This window comes from Ammodytes marinus (assembly GCF_949987685.1).
Source record: "Ammodytes marinus genome assembly, chromosome: 3".
Lineage (NCBI taxonomy): Eukaryota > Metazoa > Chordata > Actinopteri > Uranoscopiformes > Ammodytidae > Ammodytes > Ammodytes marinus.
The window spans coordinates 21,851,080-21,863,949 of record NC_137232.1 but is presented as its reverse complement, the minus strand read 5'-3'; the positions used below and the strand labels follow the sequence as shown (position 1 = coordinate 21,863,949).

Sequence of the window (12,870 nt, the reverse complement as noted above, 5' to 3'; positions counted from 1 at the left end):
TTCCCTCATATAAGCTTCCCCTTGGACCAATCATAAATCTTTTTAAAGGTATATCACTTCTCAAAACAGGGTTCAGTAAAAAAAACAGAACTGAAGCAGGAATAGGAGTTGGATCACCTGATTTCTTTGGGCAATTTTAAATTTAAAAGTTCACATGCAGCTTCAATGACAAGACCTGAGACGTGTAAATCTCTTTCGGGTTAAATAGGCACTCATCCCACATTGATCTGTTAAAATGTTATATATTCTTCATTCACTGTTTAACCTCCACTAGCATGGTTTTGGAAGTTTAATAATCGTCTATATACGATAGATTTTGCTTTCGTTGTCTATAAAACAGGGCATCCATGCAAATGACAGTAAATTACTCTCTTTGTATAATTAAAAGTGAGATGAAAGAAATAATTACTGGTTCAGTCACTACTTCTCACTCAACATTCACAAAAAACACAATATTTCAATCAAAATAAACTAACATTATCTATTTATATGATTTGCAAAATATCGTTGTTGGTTGAAGACCTTGTAGGAGTTTGTGTAGGCTACTGTATTTTCTTCTCTATGCAGTAAATGGAGTTGTATTTTCCTCTCAGAATTTAGTTTACTGCCCCCAGAATTTTGTGTCTGAAGTGTGTAGAATGCTTTGTAGCCCATCCCGGTAAACTCAAAATAATTACAAATGCCAAAATCGAACTTATCAGTATTTCTAACATCCTGGCTATGGCCCTTGGGATATGGATAAGCAGATGGCTGCATTCACTGTTTTAATTCTCCAGCAGAGCAATAAGTTCAGAAGCAGCCATTTAGATACTGAAAGCACAACATTTAAACTGAGTTACACACGTTACAATTACCGAAATCCCAGATGCTTCTCCTTAAGTCAATATATTGTTTTCCAGTTATGGAGATAAAGAGTTCTTCCTAAAGTTGTTAAAGTGTGTGTGGCATATGGAAAATGGCCTGTGACAGTGTTGGTTGTTTGTGTCTCTGTCCTGCAGCGACCTCTCCCAACTACCAGGCCAACAAAAGCTTCCTTTATGGAGCCGAGACAGAACTATTAGATCTCAAAGTCCACATAACTCACCGCCAAGGGGCAGTCACTGGTCAGAGAAACACACTCTACAACACACACACACACACACACACACACACACACACACACACACACACACACACACACACACACACACACGGTCGGCCCCACCACTCTTCCATTGGCAGACTTGAACTCTTCAAGGTGTGATTGGCTGGTTTGGGTCAAAGGGGTTGGTTTGACGGCAGCCCAGAGAGGTGTGGACTGCAGGAAGACAAAGGGCGATCGGGGACGTGGAAGAGATATCCACTTGCTGTAGGGGCTACTGTGCTGTGTTCTGCTGTGTATCACCTTACCTCACATAATTGGGTCTATACGAGCACCAAATGGCGCTGGCTGTGGCGCCCAAACAAAAAGGGAGGGCAGAGTTTACTTGAGGGAGAGACGGAGGATGTTACCTGTCACCTGCCCTGTCCTCCCCTCCTTGTTTTTTGTAATTTTTTCGTCTCTGTAGAGAGAAACGGACAAACTGACTCATCTGGACCAGAGGGGCTTCGGTCTTCACTTGCACCTTATTCTCTAGAACACAATGGTAATTGGTAGAAGTGGGCGTGTGTGCATCTGGTGCAATAACCCCCCTCTCAAACCCTCCGCTATCCAACCCCACTACTCCTCTTCATCTATACCCAGCCCCCACCCTGTTGAAAGCTCATTAAAAGACCTGCTGTTAATGAGCTAGAGGGATCATAGAACATCATTTTCATTGGGGGTGGGGTTAAGGCCAGAGATGCTGGTGCAGAGATTTTTATGCCCTTAAAATGGAGTCAGCAATTATCCCAACCCCTTGACACTCCCCACCCAATCTGCCTGCTAACTTGCCCACAAACAATAACCGAACTCTCCCCCCCCCCCGTTAAATTTGTATCCTGAGAAACCCTTGTCGCCCGTGTCCCATCACAGCTCGTTGCACCCCATCCCACAACCTGCAGGATGACTGACACCAACTCACACACACACACAGTATGGCCCACACTCTCATACACATACAAACACACCCCCCACTGAGACAAAGCCAGTAACATCACAAGGATGTAAACAAGGGGTGAGGGTCCCCAATCCAAACACTTACATTAAAAATGTATAAGTCAGTGCTGACTGCGGTCCTCCGAGAAATGACCCGCACTGACGAACACAACGTTTTGGTGAGGAAAAACACTTATAAATAGTTTCAAAAGCTATGTTGTGGGTACCAGAGAAAGAAAATAAAAAAATAATTAAACATGCATAAGCAACCACAAGCAAAAAAAAAAAACAGGAGGGGGGAGAGAAAAAACACTCCACGATACAAAATATTCCACCTCAATTCTTTATTGAGGTTCTTCAATTACAAAATGGTGTCATGTTTTACAAAGACAGCACAGTGGTATAGCGTCACAATAGCCAGTGTTCAGAGAAAAGGAGACGATGCTAGGAAAAGTGGAGGCAGTTAATAATAATAACAATAACAATAACAAGTGGAGCAATGGCAAGAATGCCTATTTATGTACATTATATTATCCCTGAACAGTTACATTGCACTCATTCATAACACGACACACAGAAGCATTTGTTTTCCCTCACATGAATGCAAGTAGGAATCAGCTATGGATGACACAAAGTCAGCAAGAAAGAAAAGTTGGTGGCACTCTACTTGAAAACTTTGTCCTGTCATGTGTGTTAAACAAACAGCTTCCCTCCGGCTTTAACTTGTGTGTGTCTGAGTTCAAATTGTCACAAATGACACGTCAGAAGCATGACCTTGTATTTTCTACGGATGGCCAGAGTCATGCTTCGGACACAAGAACACAGGACAAAGGGCTCAAGTAGAAACTCCAACTGAAGATGTTTTCCCAATGTATGCACACACACACACACACACACACACACACACACACACACACACACACACACACACACACACACACACACACACACACACACACACACACACACACACACACACACACACACACACACACACACACACACACACACACACACACACACACACACACACACACACACACACACACACACACACACACACACACACACACACACACACACACACACACACACACACACACGTCTTACTCACCTAAGTGCTCACGTTACAGCATCAGAAGAAAAAAAACTCCCCCAGTCGACTTAGCTACCTCTCAACCCTGTAGTTCAGCAGTGGAACAGACATTTTCAGTTACACAACCACCAACATGCAGCATCCATAAATTAGGAAGAATTCAAACACAGCCATTGACAAAAAAAAGAAGAACAGTTTCAAATGGCTGCAAGAACATGCACAAGCTTTAAGCAGTCCGGCACTTTACAAATGTAAACAATGAAAGAGAAAAGTCACCATCACAATAATAGATACATATAGAGGAAAATATAATAAACACCCGTTTCACATGTAGGTTAAATTGCAGGTTTTTTTATGCATAGAAACTAATCGTAGAAAGAAAACATCAGTAGATGACACTTCAAAGTCTCCTTATTCACATTTATAAAATTAGCAAAAGAAAAAAAAAAAAATCATCCATACATACTGTCACACAGTCAGGAGCACAACCTCGCCAGGCCCGGGAGCCCTGTAAACATTACGTTAAGTGACAAGTGTTGTGACAACCAAGCGCCTTTAAAAAGAGGAGTCTGAGAATCTGCAGGCGGACAGTGTTTGGATTCATTTCCACCCCTGTGTCCGTTCAAACATCTTTAGTCTTTAAAAGGTCCCCTCAAAAGAAAACCAGCAACAGCTAAGTAGCACAAGACTCTCTCCGTCTGCTGATGCGCAAAATATATTAACACCGTTCTATTGCCAGGCATTTTTTTTCCCTCTTGTAAATCAATATAATAACTTTTTCTCTATATTATTTGACAGTTAATATCCGTCTCCACCTGTCCAGTGGGTCACCAGAGAGATAAATCACTCATCTTTTGCATCCTGCGCTGCAACATGGTGATCAGTTTCCTGTGTCGGTGTGGACTGTGGCGGTTCACTTCCTGTTCGAGAGCTCTGGTAATCTCCCTGCTGAATGTCACGGCCTTGTTTTTTGCTCTGTGGTCTAAAGAAACTGTATAGGCACTTAGTTTCAACTAGCAGCTTTGCATACAATCATGAACAACGTGGCTGCTGTGTTGCCTCGGGGCTGGCACAGAGGAACTTGGCCTCCTGCTGCTTTCGACAGCTTCTTCTTTAGACTAGATTGCCACTGTAACTTGACTGTCAGTTCAATGATGGGTTCTTGGTATTTGAAAGGGCGAGTTGAATCCTATACAGTGCTATTTTAATGTCAATTAGTGAATGAGAGCAGCTCTCATGGCGCAGAAGTCAAAGCTACGCTCAGCTCTGCAATGCTCTCTGGTGGGAGATCACCCACTATGGCTGGACTCCCGCTGTCCTTCACGTACTCCGCTTGGCTTTGCCCCTCCTCCACCACCATGCATTTTACCACGTCGCTCGGCATTTCTATCCGGTCCAAACTGGCTTCCTCCTCCTCCATTTTCACGACCACTACGGCCTGTTCTTCTGCTTTCATGGCAGCCAGAGTGTCTGCGGCGCTGGCCTGCGCGTACGCCCCCACGTTGGCGTGACTCAGGCCATGAACCTTCTTCAGGTGTTTCTCCAGAGTGGCGTAGACGGTGAAGGGCACGGAGCACAGCTGGCACACAAAGGAAGCCTTGGCTCCCTGGGCGCCGTGGGTCTTCATGTGGCGCGTTAACTTTGAGCTCTGAGCGCAGGCGTAGTTGCAGAGGCCGCAGCGATACGGCCGTTCACCTGTGTGGCTGCGGCGGTGCACAGTCAGGTTGCTGCTGTTTCTGAACTGTTTGCCACAATACTCACAGGCTTCGTCTTTCTTCTTCTTAGCAGCTGAACCGGCAGTGGTGTTGCTGTTGCTGCTGACACTTCCTCCCACACTCCTGCGCTCGTTCTCCCTCTGCCACTCCTGCACAGCCTCGCTGATGTTGGCCGAGCTCCACTCCGCCTCCCTCTTGATCATCTCTCCCTCCTCGTTCTCCCACTCTCCCACTGCTCGCACCTCGCCCATCTCCGGCCGCTTGGGCGTGCAGTTGCCACTGGCGATGCCGCTCTCGCCGCTGCCTCCTGTCTCTCCACTCTCCAGCGATCCTTCGGAGGGGCTGGCGCAGGGCGAGGTGTGCTGAGGCTCCCCTTGCCCCTCTGCCTCTTCCTCTACTCCCTCTCTCTGGCGCTGGTACAGCCTCAGCAGCTCCCTGTCTGGAGGTCTAACCTGCGAGGTCAGCGGCATCAGGCCTGCAATGATGGAGTGGTGTTTAGGCAGGGTCAGGTCCAGCTCAGAGGGTCCTGCAGCAACTGTCCCCTTCCCCATCACTCCAGCTGGCTGCATTTGAAACCGGGATCTCATCACCTGCCTCCCTACATCCTCCTCCATCACGACCATCTCCACCGACTCATACCCACTTCCTACACCTCCGGCCTCCCTGTGATGGCTCCTTATGTGACGAGCCAGGTGGCCGCTCTGGGCGAAGGCCTGCCTGCACACTCCGCAGTGATAGGGCCTGTTGCAGGCGTGAGTCCGGCGGTGGGCGGACAGTGCACGCAGGGAGTGGAAGTTCATGTTGCAGTGCTCACAGTGGAAGTCTGCCTGGAGGGCGCTAGTCCGAGGAAAGGGACAAGCTGCTGGTGGGGAAGAGGACGGGGACAGCAGCAGGCCTCCGGGGGAGCTGCCCGTGGTGTTATTGTTGCCCGTGGCGAGCTGCCTGAGCCGCACTGAGAAGTTAAGAGCCTGCAGAGTGCCGGGGGAGGAGGTGTGTGTCTGACGGGAGCGACTGAGGCGCAGGGCGGAGGGCTGAAAGGCAGAGGCCAGAGCCTGGCTCAGGTGGCGAGGGTCCAGAGTGGCTGCAGCAGGCTTGTTGTGCTGGCTTCCTCTTCCTCTCAGGTCTGCCTGGTCCTCCTCGTCCTCTTGGTAGATGCTGAAGGAGTGTGTGTGCTGAGCGTGCTGTAAGAGCGCCCACGCAGAGGGAAGCACGTCCTCACATTGCTGGCAGGTGAAATAGGAGGGCTCCTCGTACACTGGAAAACAGAGAGGGACCAGTCATTAGTATTAATGGTATATAAAGCTGATTTTAAAATTGCTTAATTTGAGGTGAATTCACAGAGATTCTACCTTAAATCACTGATAAAATGCTCCACTTTGTTTTCCAGCTAGTTAATATCTGTGTGTGTGTGTGTGTGTGTGTGTGTGTGTGTGTGTGTGTGTGTCTGTGTGTTATTCGAGGTTTCAAAGCGATGGTGATCCCTTCTTTATATCGAAATATTAATTATTGGAGTTTTTTAGTAATAAAATGATCAGCATGATAAAAGAATAGAACAGACACTTTGATGTGTAAGGAGAAAAGGAAAGTTGTGGGTGATGAAGAAGTAAATGAGGAGAGAGTGAAAAAGTGTGACTTGAAGCTGAAAAGGCCAGCGGAAAAGTACATCTGGAGATATTTTTACATGTGGATAGCTTTGTCTCTTAACCGAGAGCCACTCTCCAATTAAGCTGCAAATTGCTAATTAGCAGAACGTAGAAAACGAACGCTTTATGCAAATCAGGCACTGACTCAGCCTGCTTGACAAATGAGGCCTTTCTGCATAAATCAAAATTGGAGAGAAGATCCTCAAATTGAGGGGGAAAACAGTTCTTTTCTCTCACTCTCTCCCTTTCTTTTTAGGAGAGGTTCAAAGCCGACTCTGGTATAAGCCTCTTTCATGTTTCCTCAAGTCAAATCCTTCTGTATTTTACTGGAGGGAGGTTGGTGGTGGTGGTGGTGGGGGTGAAGATGAAAAAGAGAGCAACTGTTTCTTTCTCTCTTTTTTTACCCCCCTCCATTCTCCCGCCCTCCTCTCTGTCTGGAGAAGAGAGGATCTGCAGTGTTCAGGTCCTTTAACCTAGCCCGAGGAGAAACCCAGGAGAAGTTGAGATACTTCTTTTAAAAATAGGGTGAAGAGTGAGAGAGCTGGGAAAAAGAGAGAGAGAAGAGGGAGAGAAAGAAAGAGAGAGAGAGAGAGATAGGTAGGTCAGGGCTCAGGAGATAAAAAGAAAATGAGATAAAACAGATTATAATGTAGTACGGGGGGCCAAGAGACGCCACAAAAAAATATATGTCACCCCCTTCGGATTGTACTTGAGACCCATCCACCAACCCCCTGCTCTCCCCCCCCAAAACCTTCCAAATCTTTCCCTGAGGGGGGTGGGGGGGTGGGGGGGGCTTTTGTCTCGGGGTCCTGGAGTGAAACACAATACCCAGCCGTTTTCTCTATCGTTCGCTCTCTCTCTCTACTCGCTTTTTTTTTTGTAAGGATTCCCATTTGGCCCAGGGTAGCACTTGAATATTAAGCAGAAGCAATAACTACTAATTAAAAATGCAGATTGGCTGGGAGCACTAACGAGCAGCAGGCAGAATCTCTTCTCCCTCGGGAGGCAAGAGGGAGGAGAAAAAAAAGAGAGGAGGACGGGGGGCTTGAAATTGAAAGAGGGCAAAGCAAAAGTGTGTTGAAGATGTGGTGAAAATAAGGAGGAAGGGGGGGGGTCGGAGATGTAGGGAAGAAAACAAACAAGGAGAATAAATAAAAAGGAATGAGACAGATGCATGCGGCTCTTCAGTAATCCATCCCACTCCATTTTTTTCTACCCCCTTTCTCTCCTCTGCAGCTTCTCTCTCACTCTTTAATACAGGAAAATAGACGGAGGGCCGGTCTGTTTTGGGATAACTGCTCTTTCCCTCCCCATTAGACACTCATGTAAAATATACTTCTTATTTCTCAAGGGGTTGCAGGACGTCCAAATAAAACTGTCCATTTGAATATGATGTCAAACTTTACATCACAAACTATACAAATTGAGGAGATAGGAAAAACTAAACAGTTAAAATATAATTTGTGAACAGCAAACAAATGCAGCCTATATGTAGCTGATAAAACTTTAATCTAAACTTATCAATGTTTTCATTATTCATCGTATATGCCCCCGCCCCCCCTACCCCCCTCTCCCACGTGTCAGGTTTGTTGTATGATCCTGCGGGCACCAAATTACCAAACTGGTGAATTCTCTGGCTGTAAGTGAGAAATGAAAATGGACGGAAATAGAAAAAACAACAACAAAAAAAAGAGTTGTGGACAAACGGAAACGCCGCTCCTTGCACCAGTTCCCCCCCCGAGCGTTACCACAGAGGAAGGAACTGCTAACGTGTGTTTTTGCACGAGAGCGAGACTTTCAAAATGTGTAAAGGGGCACTCATATACCCACTATGAGTGTGCAGCGAGATGCGCTGTCTACCTGCAATCATCTATACAGCATCTTACAAACTGTCTGCTTTTGTTTTTCACTTTCCAGATGCAGCATCACCTTCAAATACATCTGACCCTTTGCAGGAAAAAACACAATAACTGTCCTCCATCTCGAACGCAATGCCACTAGAAATGAAATTTTTCAAAAGGATTTGAATGAGAATTCAAGAATTGCTGATTGAGCACCCCCCCCCCCTGCCCACCCCCACCAACACTACTGCTACCATAAGATATTACATTTGGCACCAACATCACTTTGCCTTCGCTCTTCTGCTAAAAAATAATAATTAAAAAGCAGCAGAAAAAGGCGTGAAGAAAAACAAGCCCTTTAGGGAAAAAATCAGTGCTGATGTTATGATGGGCTGTCGGCAGAATGAGAAGAGTGAGGGATGACTTTAGACATAGCAAACATGAAAAAAGGAAGAGGAGCAAGATTAAGGAAGAAGGAGAAGATTCCCCAGGTGGCTCGGCCCGGGGCAGAACATGAGGGAGATAGCAGAGGAGCGGCACATGATGCAACGTCCTTCATTAGGGTGTCACAACAGCGAGGCAGAATGGCACCAAACAGCCTCACACATCCACTTCTCTGACCGTTTCATTTTGCAGAGCAACACTACAACCATCAACCCCCCGTCGCCCAACCAATCTCCAGAGGCAGGGTTTATAAGAGGAGCGTGGCTTCAGTCTCAGTTGTCCAGGAGGGGCGTAGCAGATGACAGAACATGGAGAAACATGTTTACCTGTCCATTCCACCTCAGAGACTGACAGTCAGGGAGATGGGAAAGGAGCTCTGGAGCTCAGTTGCTCCGAGTGGAGCCCTCAGGGATACCTCGGTGCCCTCCGAACACTCCCGATGCCCTATCCCTTTCCACACAATTAGCCTGTGCGTCACTAACTCACTCAGGTCTGCTAATGGCAACGGCTTGTTAATGAGCTGGACTCAGGCTGGGGGATGAATAAGGAGTTGTTAAATGAAGAGGACGGCGGTTGAAGAAAACAGAAAGAAAAAAAAACAGAGTCAGCAATTAGCAACCTGCCTTCTTTTTTTCCCCCATCACTCACCTGCTTTGCCGTGCTCTGCCTTCACCTTCAGGCTGGGCTCCCATCGGGCCCAGGCCCTGTCCCTAGCTGACGCAGCCCCCCTCCTCAGCTCGATGAAGCCTGGACCCAGCTCTGTAGCACTGACGATGCGCTGCTGCTGCGTCCGGTTGGCTGGTGATGGGGGCGTGGCGCTGGCATTGGGGCCTTGGTCTCTGGAGCGGCAGCCGCCCTGCTTGTGCTGGATGAAGGCCAGGATGTGGGCCAGGGGGAAGGCCCGGCTGCACTGCCCACAGGTCAAGAGGTCACCGCCCTCGTCAGGAGCTCGCACCTGTGGAGGAGGAGGAGGAGGAGGAGGAGGAGGAAGAGGCTGGTCTTCTGTTGAACTGATGCCGTCCGCCATGTCGTTAACATCTGAGAAACATGACAGAAAGTGCAATAAGTGACAAGAGATCACGTTTTAGACTGAACAGACCTTTTCATCTCCTATGACAGTCAAGGCAATATATTTGGGGATTTGGACTAAGCATTTAAAAAAATTAAGAAAAAAAAAACAGAACATTTGAAGCAGCGTTTTGGACTCTGGGAACTTGCTATAGCAATTTTCCAATAATTTTCAGATTAATTTAGATGATTCCATTCCGTCCATTTTTTTTCGTCCTTCTCTTTTTGAAGTCACTGCATAGTGGTTGGTCATGCTTTCAAGGGAGCACAGGTAATTGACCATCTTATGAGAAGATTCACACTTAGGTGGTTTCCCTTAAGTATTTTCATACTTGCAGCATATCTTCAGAATATAGATATCACTTTCACACAAACCTTTAGCCACATCTCCAAAACAAATCAATGATAAACCTTAATATGTTCAACATAAAACGTCTCACTTTCTAAAAAGGGCTGAATATGGAGGATAATATCTAAATTTGCTGATCCACACATCCTCTAGAAAGATTCCTAGGGGCTTTTTGGCCGTGCTGTCACAACCCAATGAGGCACAAATACCGTTAGACCTCAGTGAAACGATCAAACAGGCGTGTTGATTGAAAGTGCTACTTTCTGCTCTGAGCGCTAAGGCAATGAGGCCAATCTGCTAGGCCAATACTGACCACTTCCTTTTAACAACCCCAAACAGATCCTCTCGCTCTGACTCTGAGGCTAAGGCCTGGTGCCGAAAGAGAGCAAGGAGGAGGCCCCAACTGTCCACCTGACCTCAACTAGAACATCAACCCCAAACTTACTATGACAAGTACACCATGTTCTGACAAGTGAAATGATTGATTTTCAAAAGGCAACATTATGACCAAGGCTTTCACCTTTTACTCACAAGCAAGACTAGCCCTGCCAGCCACAGGCAGCGGGAGTTTCTCAACAGGAAGTGGATTGCAATAAAAGAAAAAAAATTACTGAAGGTGTTAGCGATAAGAGCAGCCCCTGTGTTTTGTGTGCAGTAGCCTATAGGACAAATCATCTGAGTCAATCTGACTATTTTGCAAACCATGCACTGTGTGCCTCCTAGTTTTTAAAGCAGTGGACACAACTCTTAACCTTTTAGGAAAGTCTCCCAGGTAAAGCTCTTTTAGGGGGAGGAGGGAGAGGGGAGGTCAGTAGACTATTGCTCAACACGCGGTCATGGGCACACCTTGATGCCTCCTCGACTGGATCCACCTGCCCGGGCTAGGCCGGCTAACGTACAGGACAGGTACAGACAGTAGCCTACAGTCTGTTGAAGTCGGATCTCGCCAGTTGTTTCTTAAAAAAAATGTCACCTTTCCTGTTTCAGGGCTGCGCTGTTTGTGCAGACTTGTAAGGCGCGGCCACACACACACACACACACACACACACACACACACACACACACACACACACACACACACACACACACACACACACACGGTTGAGTCAGGGCATGTGGTCACAGCAGACACGCACCACTGGTCTCCAGTAGAGAACTGTAAAACACGAATGGCGTTTTTAAGTTTCTCTCTTGTTAACGTCACACGTTTCATTGTGAACTGCGTCCTTGTTTGAACCGTATGATGAATGAACAATTCAAATGTGAAGTCTGATGGGATCTATTTTACATGTTTTTCATTAACAAAATTATTTAATTGAATTTTAAATAAATGAAGGCTATATAAAAATACAAAAAATCTTTAATAATTAAGTTTCATGGTGGACCGGTCTCATGGCGATGTGTGTGCGGCGGCGGAGGGAAACTGTCCCAGACAAGCCAGAGTCAGACCGAGAAACTTGATCATCGTCTAACCTGGAAATATTAATCATCGTGTTCGGACCTGTAGCCTGTGGAAAGCACAGCGTGCCAATAAACCGGTCTGTCCTCTATGAACACAACTGCAGCAGCAGTAGCCTACACGCCTGGACAAACATGACAAGAAAATTATGTTTAAATATATCCGCGTACAACTCACAGAAGGCATTGAAAACAAATGCTCATGGGGATGATTTAGGTCAAAAGCAGACAGATATACTTTCAAGTGCCGTTGTTTTTAACATGCTAGAAAATTAATAAAACATGTTCATCCATCATTTTGATAACCGGTGCCAGCGCGCATCCAAAACAATGCGCACAAGCTGACAATGACTTGGACCTGAATTTATTGTAGTTTCACCTGGGAAACCCAACAGCAGCAGCAGCAGCACCACCACCATCACATCCGCCCTTAAGTGTTCCAACGTGCCCACACATCGCTGCACCCTCCAGCTTACCTTGAATTGCACTCAGGTGCTGCGGTCTGCTCCCAAGTTTGCGCCTGGACATTGTGTCTTGCTTTCCGAGTTTCGGCACCTCAGCGGGTCCCTTAACAGCAAAACAAACTAAACAAAAACAGCCCTTCAAGACCCAAACCCGTCCAGCTGCTCCGACCTCCGATGAGTTGACCCAAACAAGAGCTCTGGGGGACACACTGATAAAAGACTGTCTGGCCTCTGCCTGGACTCGCACAGAGTAGTGAAGGCAGCGTTCAAGTTCACGCTTCTTCCCCCGCAGCGAGCAGGAGGGCAAAAGGGGGCATGGGCGACTGTAGGCGCCGCCCGCCCGGCTCCTCTCCTACGACCCTGACCCCGCCCTCCTGAGGTAACGCACTCCGTAAACACTCTCCTCTAACACTATACCGCTTTTACGCACACAACACATTGTTTTTGCCAAGCATTCACTGTTTAAATTGGTTTTCACATTCGATAATGCAAATTACCAGTTAGTTCCTCCTCAGCAGCTCAGAGGAACTGCCTCGCTGGTTTCCCACAGGTGTCTCAAAAACCACTAAACAAAACCCACGTGAACATTTATTTCTGCTTTTCTAGTTGCACAGCTGTGACTGATGACGGCCACTTATATAATTACAACAGTGAGAAAAAATGCCTCAAAAGTTAAAAAAATAACCCTGTGACAAAAAGCTACAGTAAAGGTCTTCGCAGCAAACAGATTTGTCGC

The 12,870-nt window shown here is 46.7% G+C and overlaps 1 protein-coding gene across 1 annotated transcript; it reads right to left on the bottom strand.

Moving 5' to 3' along the window:
* Positions 1 to 2,396: 2,396 nt before the first annotated feature.
* znf296 (zinc finger protein 296) lies at positions 2,397 to 12,585 on the bottom strand. The gene is given in 4 exon segments (XM_080053499.1): positions 2,397 to 6,122; positions 9,444 to 9,833; positions 12,147 to 12,429; positions 12,431 to 12,585. Coding segments are annotated over 4 exon segments (2,430 nt in total). The 5' UTR covers positions 12,452 to 12,585; the 3' UTR covers positions 2,397 to 4,386.
* Positions 12,586 to 12,870: the final 285 nt, after the last annotated feature.